Source organism: Phocoena sinus, chromosome 10 (genome assembly GCF_008692025.1).
Source record: "Phocoena sinus isolate mPhoSin1 chromosome 10, mPhoSin1.pri, whole genome shotgun sequence".
NCBI lineage: Eukaryota > Metazoa > Chordata > Mammalia > Artiodactyla > Phocoenidae > Phocoena > Phocoena sinus.
Window position 1 is genome coordinate 62,453,999 of NC_045772.1, and position 16,049 is coordinate 62,470,047.

The following is a 16,049-nucleotide window of genomic DNA, read 5'->3' on the forward strand; positions in this document are numbered from 1 at the left end:
AGTGAAGTAAGTCAGAAAGAGAAAAACAAATATCATATAATATCGCTTATATATGGAATCTAGAAAAATGGTATAGATTAACTTATTTCCAAAGCAGAAATAGAGTCACAGATGTAGAGAACAAACTTCTGGTTACCAGGGGTGGCGGGGTAGGATGAAATGGGAGATTGGGATTGACATATATGCACTACTACGTATAAAATAGATAACTAATGAGAACCTACTGTAGAGCACCGGGAACTCTACTCAGTGATCTGGGATGACCTAAATGGGAAGGAAATCTAAAAGAGAGTGGATATATGTATACATATAGCTGATTCACTTTGCTGTACAGCAGAAACTAACACAACATTGTAAAGCAACTGTACTCCAATAAAAATTAATTTTAAATAAATAAATAACCTGCCCAAAGTCACATTAGAACTCAGTGCATAACAGTGACCACTAGACATTGTAAAATAACAAAGAGGAACGAGCCACCAGTATAAGAAGTGGCTAAATTATCAAATTATCTGGGTACCCAAGTTACCTCCTGATTCTCTCTGTTCAAAGGACTCAGAGGAATGAGTTGATAGATGGGAAAAGGCAGAGTGTGGCAGGAAGTAATACCTGCTTACCTGGAGCAGCTCCCACGACTCCCCAATCTCTTCACCAATGCACCCCCAGTTAAACCCGCCCCCCCGCCTCACACTTTAGCCTGGCACTAAACCTAGTGTTGTCCATGTGTGGACGTCAGTTTAATTCTTGACCAACCTTTCAGATCTAAGTTTACCAGCATCTGACAAAATGTGTTTAATACGTGCCTGATGATTGTCTGTTGAATAACTGACAAATGACTGGAACCATGACATTGAATCAGGCCACCCTGAAAGTCTCTGTGCGCTCATGCCAACATGACCCTATTTTGCCCAATGCCCAAAGAAATGTCTAAAATAGCTGAAGCAGCAAGACTAGGAAATGGTTTCTCAAGAACTGGTTTGCGCTCCCCTAGGGAGGCTGTCTTTCCCTGGTCAGGACAGGTGAGCTCACCAAGAGAAGACACTGCCTGGCTGAACCATGCAATACCTGAATTCCCTGTAGTGAAGACACTCCCATGTAGAGGAAAACTCCATAGAGTACCGGCATCGGGATAAACTGAAGACGAAAGGGCAGAAAGGCCAGAAATTAAATTTGGTATCATAGCACACTCAAGATTATATAAACTTCCAAATCTCCAAGAAGGACGCCAAGTCACAAAATCACTGCATAGATGCTGCATTCGTTTCTGCTGCCTTTACGTGATTTAGAGGTAGAAGCAAAAACAGACGCTGACAATGATAAAAAATCATTTTGTTCTGAAATGAAATGATTACACGTAAGTGTAATTTGGTCCTGGTTAAATCATAGGTCTCACATCTTCTTCTCCCCATCTGGCTCTTCCTCCTCCAGGGAAATGGGCACGCACACACACACACACACACACACACACACACACACACACACGTATCTCTTTTACGGAACTGAAACGTTTTAAATCTCTTCTAATCGCAGAATCATCTCCTCAGGGATTTGGTGTATTTTAATATAGACTAATAACATTTGCTTTTCTACTAACCAGAGACTTGAGGGCAGGAGTAGGGAGGTTATCTTAACAGAGAAGGAATAATTTGGGGAGAAATATCAACATTACTCTACTGCACTTGACTATACATACTTACCACATTATATCAATCTAGGTAATTTTCAGAGCAACTCTATGAGGTAGAGTAATGAGGCCTATGGAATCAAGGCAAGGAAAGTCTTTTTGCAAAGACTAAACTCGACTTGCTTTTATTCTGAGGCTAAAGAACATTCCCAAACATAATTCTTCTTTGAACCATAAAATCCCCATTGGATTTTACGTTGCTCCAGCTCTAGAGCGAGTAGACATCTCAATTTGGTGCTAACCTGGTTGGAAGAACTATTGAATGGTTTCCTAAAAGAATCCCCCTGAGACAGTTACAGGAAGGCCAGGCAGTGCCCACCACCAGGCCTTCATGGTTACATTCCCAGAGGAGCAGCGACCTTTGGGCTCCTCCAGATGGCACCTAGACCAGAGGCACCTAGGGCTAGGGACAGAGAGTAGAAGGGGGCAGGGCCATGAGGAGAGGTGGCAAGATTAAGTGGAAGGTAAGGGGACAGGAAGATGGTTCAGAATCCTTTCCCTCCTCTCCCACTTCTCACCCTTAAATAGCATTTGCAGTGCAGGCTGAGGTGGTTGACAATTCATCAAAAAGAGGGAGAAGGAGGCAAAGGAGATAAGTTAAGTGCTCCGGAATGGTTGGGGCTTGCAGATAGAGCTTTCCTTTTTATTCTATTTTTCCCAGATGCAGGTCTTACACCCACAAAAAAAATTTTTTTCTCATTTTCAAGGTGGCTCCATCTGTCCAACAATCCTCTTTTCACCCCACATGTCACACCAGCCACTGCCCATTTTTCTGTTCCACTTCACAGAAAAAAAACCTCTTGAAAGAGTTGTCTGCCCACATGCCCTTTAGTTCCTCACCACCTGTTTACTGTCCGGCCCCTGTCATTTGGCTTCTGCTCTACTGTTCCAATGAATCTGCTCTTGTCAAGTCCCGTTAGGCCTCCATGTTGCCAAACCCCATGGCCTTGATTTAGTCTTCATCTTTCCAGACAGTTTCTGACCAATCACTCCCCTTGCTTGGCTTCCCTGACATCACAGCCTGCCGGTGTCCCCCCTCCGCCGCCAGCAGCTCCTCTGAGCCTCTGTTGCTATCTCCTCCTCTACCCCACTTCGAAATATCGGCTCTCCTTAGACTCTGCTCTTCTCTCTAGTCCTCCTCTTTTATATCTACCTTTCTCCCTCATCCACTCTTTTGGCTTTCAATACCACCGATGTGCTGTTAACTCCCACATTTATATTTTTAGCCCAGAAGCCTCCTCTAGCCTCTTCACTCAGATGCCTCCCAGACATCTCACTCAAATCTGACCACGCCCACCCCTTATAAAATCACTTCCTCCTTCATAACAGTCTTCTCCCTCTTAAATGCCATCACTCTCCACACAGATGGTCAAGTCAGAAACCTAGCAGGCATTTTGATGCTTCCATTTTCCTCACCCCATTCCATATCCAGTCGACCAGCAAGACCTTTGGATCTCCTCTGAGATATCTATGCATCCCTACTACCAACTTCCTCATCCAAGCCACCATCCTCTCTCACCTGTAATAGACTCACCAGTCTCTCTGCCTCTATTTTTCCTCAACCTTAAAAACTTATTCTCTAGATATCAGCCAGAGAGATCTTTTTAAAATACTAAATGGATCATGTCCCTCTCCTGTTAAAACCCTTCAAAGGTTACCTTTACCAGTGTCAGCGAGGCCCTGCGTGATCTGCCCCTGCCCATTCTTCAATCTCATCTCAGTGCTCTTGCCTTAACTCAACACCCTTGAGCCCTGGTATCTCCTAGAACACATATCACTATTTCCCACCTCAGGGCCTGTCTAGACTGCTTTTCTCCCTTCCCCCACGCCCTCTCCCACCATCCATGGCATGGCTGGCTCCATCTCATCTTAAATACCATCTCCTTAGAGAGGCCTTCTCTGACCATAGTAACTAAAACATCTCCCCTTAATTCTCTATAGTACTACAGAGAGTACCATATATTTCCTTTTATCACACATCATATTCTGTAATTACCGTGTTTGCTTTCTTAACTAACTTTCTTAACTACATCGTATCTGTCTTATACCACTAGAATAAATTCCTTCAGGGCAGGTATTTGTACGTGTATCTGTTTGCCGTAGTGCTGTATTCCCAGCACCTAACAGAATTCCCGGCACAAATCAGGCACTCAGTATTTACCTAATGAATGAATGAACGGTTACCTTTAATATAGCTGTCATGAAGACTGAGCAGCCCATCAGCACAAAGATCATAAGGCCTGTTACTCTCTGTTCTCGGATGCCCAAGAATTTGGGCTGTTCTCCAGGGGCAGAGCACTCAGATTCCAGTTTGAGGCTGTTCACATGTGTGATGGACAGGACAGTTGCAGCCACAAACCAGGGCAGGCCCATGACGGAGCAGACACCCAGCATGACGGCCACCATCAGCAGGTCCAGGTGGTAGCCACATCCTTTCTGTGGGGAAACAGAGTCTCCGTCACCATCAGTGGGCTGGCTGTAGTGGGACATAGGACAGTGAGCTAAGAGTCTCAGGCCCAAAGCAGGAAGGAGTGTATGGATAAGAAGGAAGGGGTCCAGAGATTCCAGCAGAGTCTTCCAGCCCCTCCTGGTGTGGAGGGAACAGAGAAGAAAGAGAAACCTTAGCTGGTCTTACACATGCCAATATCCGATTTTTATTCAAGTGCCCCCAGATCTCACCCTGAGTCTCACATATTCAAAGATTCATCCTTTCTTGACAGAGTAAGCAGAGACCAAGCCACATTTTGACCATTCTAGAGGGTAGACCCTACAGGAGTCGGAGATAAACAGGTTCCCACAAACACTCCCCATTCCTTGCCAAATACGGGTGCTGCCTACTCTAGGGAAGGAAGGAATAGAGATGAGGCATGAAGCCTCTCACTAATAAATGTACTGGCACCAACCCTACCTCCTAGAATCCTTGGGCTCAAGGTTCAGTCTGGAAACCTCGATAATGGACATCAATGAGAGAATACCTGTTTCTAGGAAACAGTGGCCCAAGCCCTGACCTGAACATCAGGAACCTAAGCCCGACCCAGACCATGTGGCTATGTGGGGACCACCAGGAATTCTGCCCACCAACCTCCCTCACAGGTTTGAGAGAAGGGTAATGGAGAGAAGGGTAATGGAGAGAAGGGTATGACTCCATCATACCATCATGCTCTACCCTAGTTTCATCTCCAAACCAATCTTTGTCATTAATGGAGGGATTGGAGACCCCTGGAAACCCCATATGAGCTCCTCCCATGACTGATTTTATCCAGGTTCTACAGTTCCTGACCTAAACAGGCTTACCCTAAATTTAAAAAAAATATAATAGGCTGCCGTATGAGTCCTAGGTCAGAACTTCTTGTTACCTTGAGCTTGTGTTCCTTCCTGTTAATGATGACAGCTGTGATCTGCTGGTCCATGAATATCAAGATAGTGCAGAGAAGAGCTGGGATAATTGCAGCTATCACGGTCCACCAGGGATTGGGGCCAATGGGACTAATAATCCACCCTCGATCATCCCGTGTTGGCTAAAGGGAAAAAAACAAGATTTTTGTATTTTAAGTTAACTATAGTCATTAGGGCAAAACAGATCAAACTGAATCACAACAAGCACAATTCTTTTTATTCCTGAATGAGAATCCTTATAGAAAAAAAAAAAAAAAGAAGCATGAAACACAGGAAATCTATGGCCTTGTTCCAAATCCCCTTTTGAAAGACTCGGTCCCCAACTGTCAACTTCTTATGGAATATTCATTACCACTTCACTTCCTTCCCCTACTCTCCAAAGCCCTGTGTACAGAAAAAGTGACTTTATCTCAACATTAGCCCAAGTAAAATATAATTAACAACAAAATCTGTTGTCAAAAAAGAACTTAATGACTTCCAAAGACAAATATAAATAACTTTGATTATCCTCCTCACTGCTCCCCTCCAGAAGCCGTATAATGTATGTCTACAGAACAAATAAAGGCAACATAGAGCCAGTTACATGGAATTTCAGGGGACTGGTCCAAGGACCTCCTCCCATCAGCAGTGAAACAGGGGTCCAGGCACTAGAGACTTGAGAAAGGAGCCCAAGACTGCTGAACTTGGGGACTTGTGTGATCTAGGACTCTCTCTGATGTCCCTGTAAGACTACTGTTCATAAATCTTATTTGGGTGCTTGTAAAATTCCTAAACTCTCCTAGAGCTCAAAAAAATGCTAAGGTATCTGAGGAAGAAAAGTGCACTTTGTTTGGTGAGTAGTGATGGAGGATAAAAGGCCAGGGGTACAAATTGGCCCAGAATTCACCAAAACTCAATGAACAAAGCAAAGACTATCACATCCAAAGTATTTGGTTCCATATTGCTTATGACTCTAGGATTCAAAGACTCTTCAATAATGTCACCAAGTCCCAAATTATGAATAGCTTAGGTTCCGAAGGTTTACAGAATCTGCGTTTCCTTAGTAACAATGTTCTAAGTGGTAGTTAAATTGTTAGGTCAACACAAAAACGTATTAAACCCTGACTGACATTACCCCATCAGTAATAGTACTAGCCTTCAGACTGGGTCTTGGTCACTGGCGGCCATGTGGTGTAATAGGGAAGAGAAGAAGGAAGAAAATTTCTTCTCTGCTTCCTGAAAGTGAGGCCTGCCAATGAGCAACACTTTCTTTGACATTCTCCCATCTCCCCTCTCGTCTCTCCTACCTCGCAGAGGCCTTCTTCCCAGATGTCCCAGAAATTCAGTGTCTTCTGACTGTCTTAAGCCTACCCATCAGGGAACATTTCCAGGAACTTCTTAATGCTCCCAGATTAGTTATTTTTACACAAAATCCACTCCTCCCGCAGGGTCAACCTCAGCCAGGTATTAGAGAAAAAGCTGACTGCACTCATTCACACAAAGGTGAGAACGCCATATTCTAGGACGTATATATTTTTAAAGAGGGTGTTTTTTTTTTTTTTTTTTTTTTTTTTTTATTTTTCGGTACGCGGGCCTCTCACTGCTGTGGCCTCCCCCGTTGCGGAGCACAGGCTCCGGACGCGCAGGCTCAGCGGCCATGGTTCACGGGCCCAGCCGCTCCGCGGCATGTGGGATCTTCCCGGACCGGGGCACGAACCCCCATCCCCTGAATCGGCAGGCGGACTCTCAACCTCTGTGCCACCAGGGAAGCCCAAAGAGGGTGTTTTTTAATCCATCAATTTCTAACTGGTGGCATTTCAGTGAATTCAACAAAATAAAATTTAAAATTTTCAAGCAATATGGAAAAAGGTATTTTTGACCAGGCCTACTTCAGAGAGAGCGAGAGAGAGAAAGGGAAGACAAGGCCAACTGTGCCGGGTGTTTACAAGATAAAGGCCTACGTTCCAGCTCCCTCCTCCTCCCCAGCCTCCCCCATTCTCTCCTCTCCTGGTTCCTCTCTGGTCCCTGAGGACGCCCAGGTTTTCTCTCCTCTCCACCCTGCGGGGACCTACGGAACTGAGCTCAGCTCTTCCATCGTCTCAGTTTACTCAGTTAGTGCCCCCAAATTGAAATAGATTTGGAGTCCCCCATGTTGTGATCATTTGTTTTACTTTTTTGTATTGGTTTTTGGACAAACAGTATAGATTAGAGAGAGATATACAAACAATGAATTAGGGTTGAAGAGATGTCACGATTACTCTGGTGGGGGCCCTAGACTGAGAATGAAGCTCCTGGGCCAGCTCACCTCCTCATAGGGCAAGATTCTCGAGGGGCGGGACCGAGGCCTGCAAAGAGCCTTTTCATCCTTCCTGATACCCTTATACAGCTGATGCTCAATGAAGTGCTGTTAACCAGACTTGTTCCAGAGACCCATATTTCCACAGTCTGTGGCGTATATTTATGTAAATACACATATTCCATTGTTTTAAATCGTCACGTATTAAAAACAATAAGTAGCCTCAATGAAAATAAACAATGATCTTCACTCATTAAACAACGTTAGATGTTCTGACTTTTCTGACTTGAACTCAACCAAGCCTGAGGAGTTTGCTTTTCTGAACGGTGAGGCACGAGAGCAATGTTCAGATTTAGAGGACTAAACGATTCATGACCAGGATGGGGAAAGGCCTCTGAAATAACCTGGGACCAGATTCTATGAAACTACGTAAGGGCATCAAGTACCCTGAGATCTGTTTACCTTGAACACACTGGGAACTTGAAGCTTTGGTGATGGGATTCCAATCAAAAAATCAACAATCACCATCGTGAAGATAGTGAGGAAAACAGCAAAGTCACTCACCGTCGAGCGGACCTGGCACAAGAAAGGATTGGAGACGTGTTTCAGTAGGTTAAATACGATAGAAAAGACTCAGGTGTTGTAAAAGGCTTAAACGTCCTCAGAAGAACGCTTTAATTTTATGGTTCAATTAATACAAGCATTTTTAAACAACAGGACACCGTTAACATGCCCAAGTTCATCCCCGAAGTGTGGATAGGACGGGGGAGAACGAATCCTCTGACAAACTCTACCGGAACCCACTCCAAACTCTGAGGAGTTCTGTTTAGAGCATCTAGGCCAAGCATTTAGAGAACAGTTCTGAGAACTTGGGATAAGATTTCCTGGGACCAGCAAGGTCCAGCTGTGCCAGCCAAGAACCTCACAGCAGCGCCACTCCTCTTCTCTCTCAGACCCAACATCGAGTCCATCTGCAAGTCCTGTTGGCTCTGCCTTCAGCTCATGCCCAGAATCTGAGCCCTTCTCACCACCCCCATGGCTTCCACCCAGATCAAAGGCACCAGCGACTCTTGTCTCTATAGCTGTAGCAGACTCCTGACCCTGCCTCTGTCCTTATTTAAAGCTGCTGGAGGGACTTCCCTGGTGGCGCAGTGGTTAAGAATCTGCCTGCCAATGCAGGGGACACGGGTTTGAGCCCTGGTCCAGGAAGATCCCACATGCCGCGGGGCAACTAAGCCCGTGCACCACAACTACTGAGCCTGCGCTCTGGAGCCTGTGAGCCACAACTACTGAGCCCACGTGCCACAACTACTGAAGCCTGCACGCCTAGAGCCTGCTCTCTGCAACTAGAGAAAGCCCACGCGCAGCAACGAAGACCCAATGCAGCCAAAAATAAATAAATTTTTAAAAATTAATTAATGAAAAAAAATAAAGCCGCCGGAGTGATCATTCAAAACACAAGTCAGATCACATCACTCCTCTGCCCAAACCCTGAAATGGCTCCTCATTTCATGGAATTAAAAAACCCAGAGCCCTTCTTGGCCTGTGAGGCCCACAGGCACTGGCATCTTTACTGCTCTGACCCAGCTCCCAACGCTCCCTGGCTCACTCACTCTGCTCCAGCCACACAGACCTCCTTGCTGTTTCTTACTCACGCCAGACTCACTCCCACCTCAGGGCCTTTACACTTGCTCATCCCTCTGCCTCAACTGCTTTCCCTCCAGGTAACCCTGTGGGTAGCTCCCTCTTTCACGTTCACTCAAATATCACCTTCCCCATCGGATCTTCTCTGATGCTGCTCCTTAAAAGTGGTCACCACCCTCCATCCCAGCACTTCCTGTACTCCTTTCCTACTTTATTTTTCTCCATAGCACTTATCACCATTTTGTCCCTTAGGGGACTGACTCTCCCACTCTACAATTTAGTGCAGCTTTAATAAAATACAATGCCCCTCAAATGCCCAGTGCCCACCTTAACCCGAACTTCCAACAAGACAGAACCAAATATATCTTAGCCCCATGTAACATCACTGACACCTTCATCTGACTTTGCTTTCCTTTGAAACCTGAGGTTTCCAGCTCCCTTTCCCTGGTTTCGTTAGTTCTCCTCTGAATGTTACATAAATTCTCTGAAAATGTAGCTGCCCCACCATGAAGCCCATCCTGACCAACCTGGGGCCCAGGGCCCTTCTCTCCTCTGAACTCCTATGGCTCTTATGGTATCTAACTATTTACTACTGTCTCCTATGGGCATGGTTGCTTCATGGGTTTCCCTTTCCTATCTGATGGCAGGGACCATATATCTTTTTAAAATCATATAACAGCTTTATTGAGATACAATTCACATGTTTTACAGTTTGTTTTATTATTTATTATTTTTTTATTGAAGGATAGTTGATTTACAATGTTTCAGGTGTACAGCAAAGTGATTCAGTTCCATATATATACTCTTTTTCAGATCCTTTTCTGTTATTACAAGGTACAGAGTAGAGTTCCCTGGGCTCTACAGTAGGTCTTTGTTGTTTTATCTATTTTGTATATAGTAGTGTGTATGTTACAGAGGTCATATTTTAAACTTCTCCTGCATCCCCCGTAGCACTCGACCCGGGCCTGAGCAAGTAGTCAGTACACAGCTGCCACTTGTTCACAATTCGTCCACACCGGAAACACGCCCCAGAACTTACTCCATACGCGCCTCCCTTAACCGCCGTGCAGGTTGACTGACGTCTGAGACTGTGTTTTCATCGTGAACGTGTGCATGGTAAATGCCTCAGCCACAGAGCCCTCACCCGTTCACACATCCTGCTCTGCAAAGGCACCAAACTGAAGACTCGCACACGCAGAAAAACCGCCACTTCCTCCTGACTGATCTCCTCCTCAAAGCAAAGACCCCTTTAGCTACTCTATGCTTGGCCTCTAATTCCACCCTGCCCGAATGAGTCACGACACAAATAATGCCGTCTGCGTCAGGGAGAGACGGCTGAGGCTTCAAACCGTCATGCAGACCAAGTCAGTGATTTCATAAGCTATTGCCAGAGCCATCCCAGGGAGGAGACCCTGGGGTCCCCTACACATCTCAAGCAATCATCCCAATTTACTATCTTCAGCAGCCAGCTCCAGCTACTGCTTGCTACCTGCCCCCGCAGGCTGCAAATGAGACTTATCACTCTTAGAGAACACGATTACCACCTTAAACTCACCTGACACTTTTCAATCAAAACCTCTGAAGTATTAACCCCTCATCCCACACCACACATCTATGAAAGAGGCTGCTGGACACAGGAAGAAGAGAAGGCCACGGCCTCCAAAATCAGGTCACTTGGAGCTCGGCGCCTGCCAATCTACTCACAAGCACCGTGGAGGCCTAGAACAGGCTCTGTTATGTTAGAAGTCTGACACGAAAGAAATGCAAGAGCGTGCTACCTACTCTGGTTGGGAAATAGCGGCTTGTCTTAAATGTCTTCAAGGTGCTGGAGAGGATGAAGGTGGTGAAGAATAGAATGCAGGACCAAAAGAGCACATCGGGAGTATAGGGTCCATGGTGGCCACACACAGAGCCCGTGAACTCTCCATGCATCTCCTGGCACTCCTGAAGGAACAGGCATTCCGGGTGATGAAAGGCAGGCAGGAGGGAGGAAAGAGCTGCCGAGTCCACCAGCACTGTCATCCCACGGCTGTTGGGGAGCTCAGGCTGCCTGCAGCATCTACTTGCCCTCCATGTAGTTGTGGGGCTCTTGCTTGCAGGTAGGGTGACTACTTAAGAGTCCTAACTAAAACACTTTTGTAAAGGAAACCAAACTGTCTCAAGAAAACACGAGGTTCTAGGAGGGCCCTAGTAATCTGTATTATTTCTATTACAGAGGACTTCCAAACTTGAATGTTCTTCGAGCCCCACAAAACCTGGATGTGGCCCCCTACCCTCTCTGATTTCATCCGCCCACATCCTGAGTGCAGGGCCACTGGGTGGGATCGTGTGGGAGAGAAGAGAGAGGTAGTCCTCCTTTCCCTTTATGCAGAGAGAATTTTGAAGGGGAAAGGAAAGTCAGTAAGAATAGTTTTTAAAAAGCTTTATTTCTGTAAATGCCAGAGCTTGCTGAAGGGCTACCCCACTCCTACCTAGAAGGTCCCCTTAAACCTGGTGGTCACAAGACTGAGCCGCCTGGCAGCGCCCAGACTTACACTAACAGTCAGGTTGGCCCAGTGGACTTCTGTTGTCACGATGTTGTGGTCCTTCCAGTACTGTAAGGTGTGATTGTTTGGGTTCTCTGGGAGAGTACACCTGCAGCTGAGGGGAGAAGAAAAAAGATTCCTAAGGGAAGGAGGCAAGTATTCAATTAAATATTTCTAGTCATGACAGGGCTACAGGCACTGCCAAAGCCCACATTATTTCTCCTTTGCCCACTTCAGATCCCTGAGGTTGGTCCTATTCATTGAGACCCAACCACACCCTGATTTTGCAGTCAATCATTACTAAAACTGGGCTCAAATCGGCATGTGGGTCTTGGGTTAAATTGTGCTGACAACCAAGTTTGGCATCTGATGTGGTAGTTTCCTTGCTTAGTTTCTATCTCTTAGGCTCTTCCTATGAAATTCGCTCTACATAGCAAGGAGGACCGGATACGCCGTTCAGCTCTCAACAGCGTCCCCAAGCCTAAGTATCTTGCTCCTTAAACCTGCATCACATTCTTGCTCTAAAAATCAGAGCCTCTTGGAATTATGACGGAAGCTACATTATCCCTGGTAATATCCCACTATCTTGACCATTCCCTGGCTTCCCCCGGCCTCGTCTTGCATCCAAACCAGAGCAGACCAGACCTGTCCCACTGGCCACCATGTTGCTTCCTAGTCTCACCATGCTTCACTCCTGAACTGCCTCCCAGTATACTCAACTGATACAGCCATTCCCACCAACTTTGTTTCATCTCTGATTTTAATGAGCATGCCTTCTAAGGATATGGCATCACAGAATTAAAAGATCTCAATAGGTAATAACAATAGGAGGAAATCAACAAAATGAAAATAGGGAAAGCCGTAAAGTCCTACATTTAGGTATAAAAAAAATCAATTCCAGACTTGGAAACAACAAAGATGTCCTTCAGTAGGTGAATGGATGTACTGTAGTACATCTAGACCACGGACTATTACTCAGTGCAAAAAAGAAATGAGCTATCAAGCCATGGAAGGACACAGAAGACCTTTAAGTGCGTAGTACGAAGAGAATGAAGCCAATCTGAAAAGCCTACGTACTGTTTCATCACAACTATATGACATTGTGGAAAAGGCAAAACTATGGAGTAAAAAGATCAGTGGTTGCCAGGGGTTGGGGTGATGGGGAGGGATAAGTATGTAGAGCACAGAGGATTTTTAGGGCAGGGAAACTATTCTGTAGGACACTATAGTGGCAGATATGTCATTACACATTTGTCAAAATCCACAGAATGTACAATGCCAAGAGTGAACCCTAATGTAAACTCTGGACTTTGGGTAATTATGATGTGTCACTGACTGCAACAAACATGCCACTCTGGTGAGGGATGTTGATAGTGGGGGAGGCTGTGCGTGTGTGCGCAGTGGGTGTGTGGGAACTCTCTGTACTTTCGGCTCAATTCTGCTGTGATTCTAAAACTTGCTCTTAAAAGATTAAGTCTATTTAGGGACTTGCCCGGTGGCGCAGTGGTTAAGAATCCGCCTGCCAATGCAGGGCACACGGGTTCGAGCCCTGGTCTGGGAAGATCCCACATGCTGCGGAGCAACTAAGCCTGTGCGTCACAACTACTGAGCCTGCGCTCTAGAGCCCACGGGCCACAGCTACTGAAGCCCGTGCACCTAGAGCCTGTGCTCTGCAACAAGAGAAGCCACCCCAAAGAGAAACCTGCGCACCGCAAAGAAGAGTAGTCCCTGCTCGCCACAACTAGAGAAAGCCCGCCCCCAGCAATTAAGACCCAACGCAGCGAGGAGGAGCTTCAAGATGGCGGAAGAGTAAAACGCGAAGATCACCTTCCTCCCCACAGATACATGAGAAATCCGTCTACACGTGGAACTGCTCCTATAGAACACCCACTGAACGCTGGCAGAAGACCTCAGACCTCCCAAAAGGCAAGAAACCCCCCACGTACCTGGGTAGGGCAAAGGAAAAAAGAATAAACAGAGACAAAAGAGGGAGCTGTGAAGGAGGCAAGGTCTCCACACACTAGAAGCCCCTTCGCGGGCGGAGACTGCGGGTGGCGGACGAGGGAAGCTTCGAAGCTGCGGAGGAGAGCGCAGCCACAGGGCTGCGGAGGGCAAAGCAGAGAGATTCCCTCACAGAGGATCGGTGCGACCGGCACTCACCAGCCCGAGAGGCTTGTCTGCTCACCCGCCGGGGCGGGCGGGGCTGGGAGCTGAGGCTCGGGCTTCGGTCGGAGCGCAGGGAGAGGAATGGGGTTGGCTGCAGCCTGAACGGGGCTAGTGCACCACAGCTAGCCGGGAGGGAGTCCGGGGAAAAGTCTGGAGCTGCCAAAGAGGCAAGAGACTTTTTCTTCCCTCTTTGTCTCCCGGTGCGCGAGGGGAGGGGATTCAGAGCGCCGCTTAAAGGAGCTCCAGAGACGCGCGAGCCGCGGCTAACAGCGCGGACCCCAGAGGTGGGCATGAGACGCTAAGGCTGCTGCTGCCGCCACCAAGAAGCCTGTGTGCAAGCACAGGTCACTGTCCACACCTCCCTCCCGGGAGCCTGTGCAGCCCGCCATCGCCAGGGTCCCGGGATCCAGGGACAACTTCCCCGGAAGAACGCACGGCGCGCCTCAGGCTGCTGCAACGTCACGCCGGCCTCTGCCGCTGCAGGCCCAATCCACATGCGCACCCCTCCCTCCCCCCGGCCTGAGTGAGCCGGAGCCCCTGAGTCAGCTGCTCCTTTAACCCCGTCCTGTCTGAGCGAAGAAGCAGACGCCCTCAGGCGACCTACATGCAGAGGCGGGGCCAAATCCAAAGCTGAACCCCAGCAGCTGTGCGAGCAAAGGAGAGAAAGGGAAATCTGTCCCAGCAGCCTCAGGAGCAGCGGATTAAATCTCCACAGTCAACTTGATGTACCCTGCATCTGTGGAATACCTGAATAGACAACAAATCATCCCAAATTGAGGAGGTGGACTTTGGGAGCAACGATATATTTTTTTTTTCCCTTTTTCTCTTTTTGTGAGTGTGTATGCGTATGCTTCTGTGTGTGCTTTGCTTTTACCATTTGTCCTAGGGTTCTGTCTGGCCATTGTTTTGTTTGTTTTTGTTTTTAGTATAGTTTTCAATGCTTGTTCTCATTGGTGAATTTGTTTTTTGGTTTGGTTCTTCTTTTTTTTTAATTACTTAAAAAATTTTAATAATTATTTTTTGGTTTTTATTTTAATAACTTTATTTTATTTTATCTTTTTTTTTCTTTCTTTTCTCCCTTTTATTCTGAGCCGTGTGTATGAAAGGCTCTTGGTGCTCTGGCCAGGTGTCAGGGCTGTGCCTCTGAGGTGGGAGAGCCAAGTTCAGGACATTGGTCCACCAGAGACCTCCCAGCTCCACGTAATATCAAACGGCACAAATCTCCCAGAGATCTCCATCTCAATGCCAAGACTCAGCTCCACTCAATGACCAGCAAGCTACAGTGCTGGACACCCTATGTCAAACAACTAGCGAGACAGGAACACAACCCCACCCATCAGCAGAGAGGCTGCCTAAAATCATAATAAGGTCACAGACACCCCAAAACACACCGTCAGACATGGACCTGCCCAGCAGAAAGACAAGAGCCAGCCTCATCGACCAGAACACATGCACTAGTCCCCTCCACCAGGAAGCCTGCACAACCCACTGAACTAACCTTAGCCACTGGGGGCAGACACCAAAAACAAGGGGAACTATGAACCTGCAGCCTGTGAAAAGGAGACCCCAAACATAGTAAGTTAAGCAAATTGAGAAGACAGAGAAACACAGAGCAGTTGAAGGAGCAAGGTAAAAACCCACCAGACCTAACAAATGAAGAGGAAATAGGCAGTCTCCCTGAAAAAGAATTCAGAAAAATGATGGTAAAGGTGATCCAAAATCTTGGAAATAGAATGGAGAAAATACAAGAAACGTTTAACAAGGACCTAGAAGAACTAAAGAGCAAACAAACAGTGATGAACAACACAATAAATGAAATTAAAAATTCTCTAGAAGGAATCAATAGCAGAATAACTGAGGCAGAAGAACAGATAAGTGACCTGGAAGATAAAATAGTGGAAATAACTACTGCAGAGCAGAATAAAGAAAAAAGAATGAAAAGAATTGAGGACAGTCTCAGAGACCGCTGGGACAATATTAAACGCACCAACATTCAAATTATAGGGGTCCCAGAAGAAGAAGAGAAAAAGAAAGGGACTGAGAAAATATTTGAGGAGATTATAGTTGAAAACTTCCCTAATATGGGAAAGGAAATAGTTAATCAAGTCCAGGAAGCACAGAGAGTCCCATACAGGATAAATCCAAGGAGAAACACACCAAGACACATATTAATCAAACTATCGAAAATTACATACAAAGAAAACATATTAAAAGCAGCAAGGGAAAAACAACAAATAACACATAAGGGAATCCCCATAAGGTTAACAGCTGAACTTTCAGCAGAAACTCTGCAAGACAGAAGGGAGTGGCAGGACATATTTAAAGTGATGAAAGGGAAAAACTTACAACCAAGATTACT

At 46.4% G+C, this 16,049-nt stretch overlaps 1 protein-coding gene across 3 annotated transcripts in view; it reads right to left on the minus strand.

Annotated features, from left to right (window-relative positions):
- Positions 1-16,049, minus strand: part of SLC4A8 (solute carrier family 4 member 8) — an 82,055-nt gene that overhangs the window by 15,043 nt on the left and 50,963 nt on the right. For 2 of the 3 annotated variants that reach the window (XM_032644888.1, XM_032644889.1), the window contains 6 exons: positions 11,534-11,639; positions 10,782-10,943; positions 7,818-7,931; positions 5,041-5,202; positions 3,869-4,120; positions 1,066-1,134 (listed from right to left, as the gene is read on the minus strand). In XM_032644888.1, the coding sequence (XP_032500779.1) occupies positions 1,066-1,134; positions 3,869-4,120; positions 5,041-5,202; positions 7,818-7,931; positions 10,782-10,943; positions 11,534-11,639 (865 nt within the window). The remainder of the gene's footprint in view (positions 1-1,065; positions 1,135-3,868; positions 4,121-5,040; positions 5,203-7,817; positions 7,932-10,781; positions 10,944-11,533; positions 11,640-16,049) is intronic. The other variant, XM_032644890.1, reaches the window with a different exon arrangement.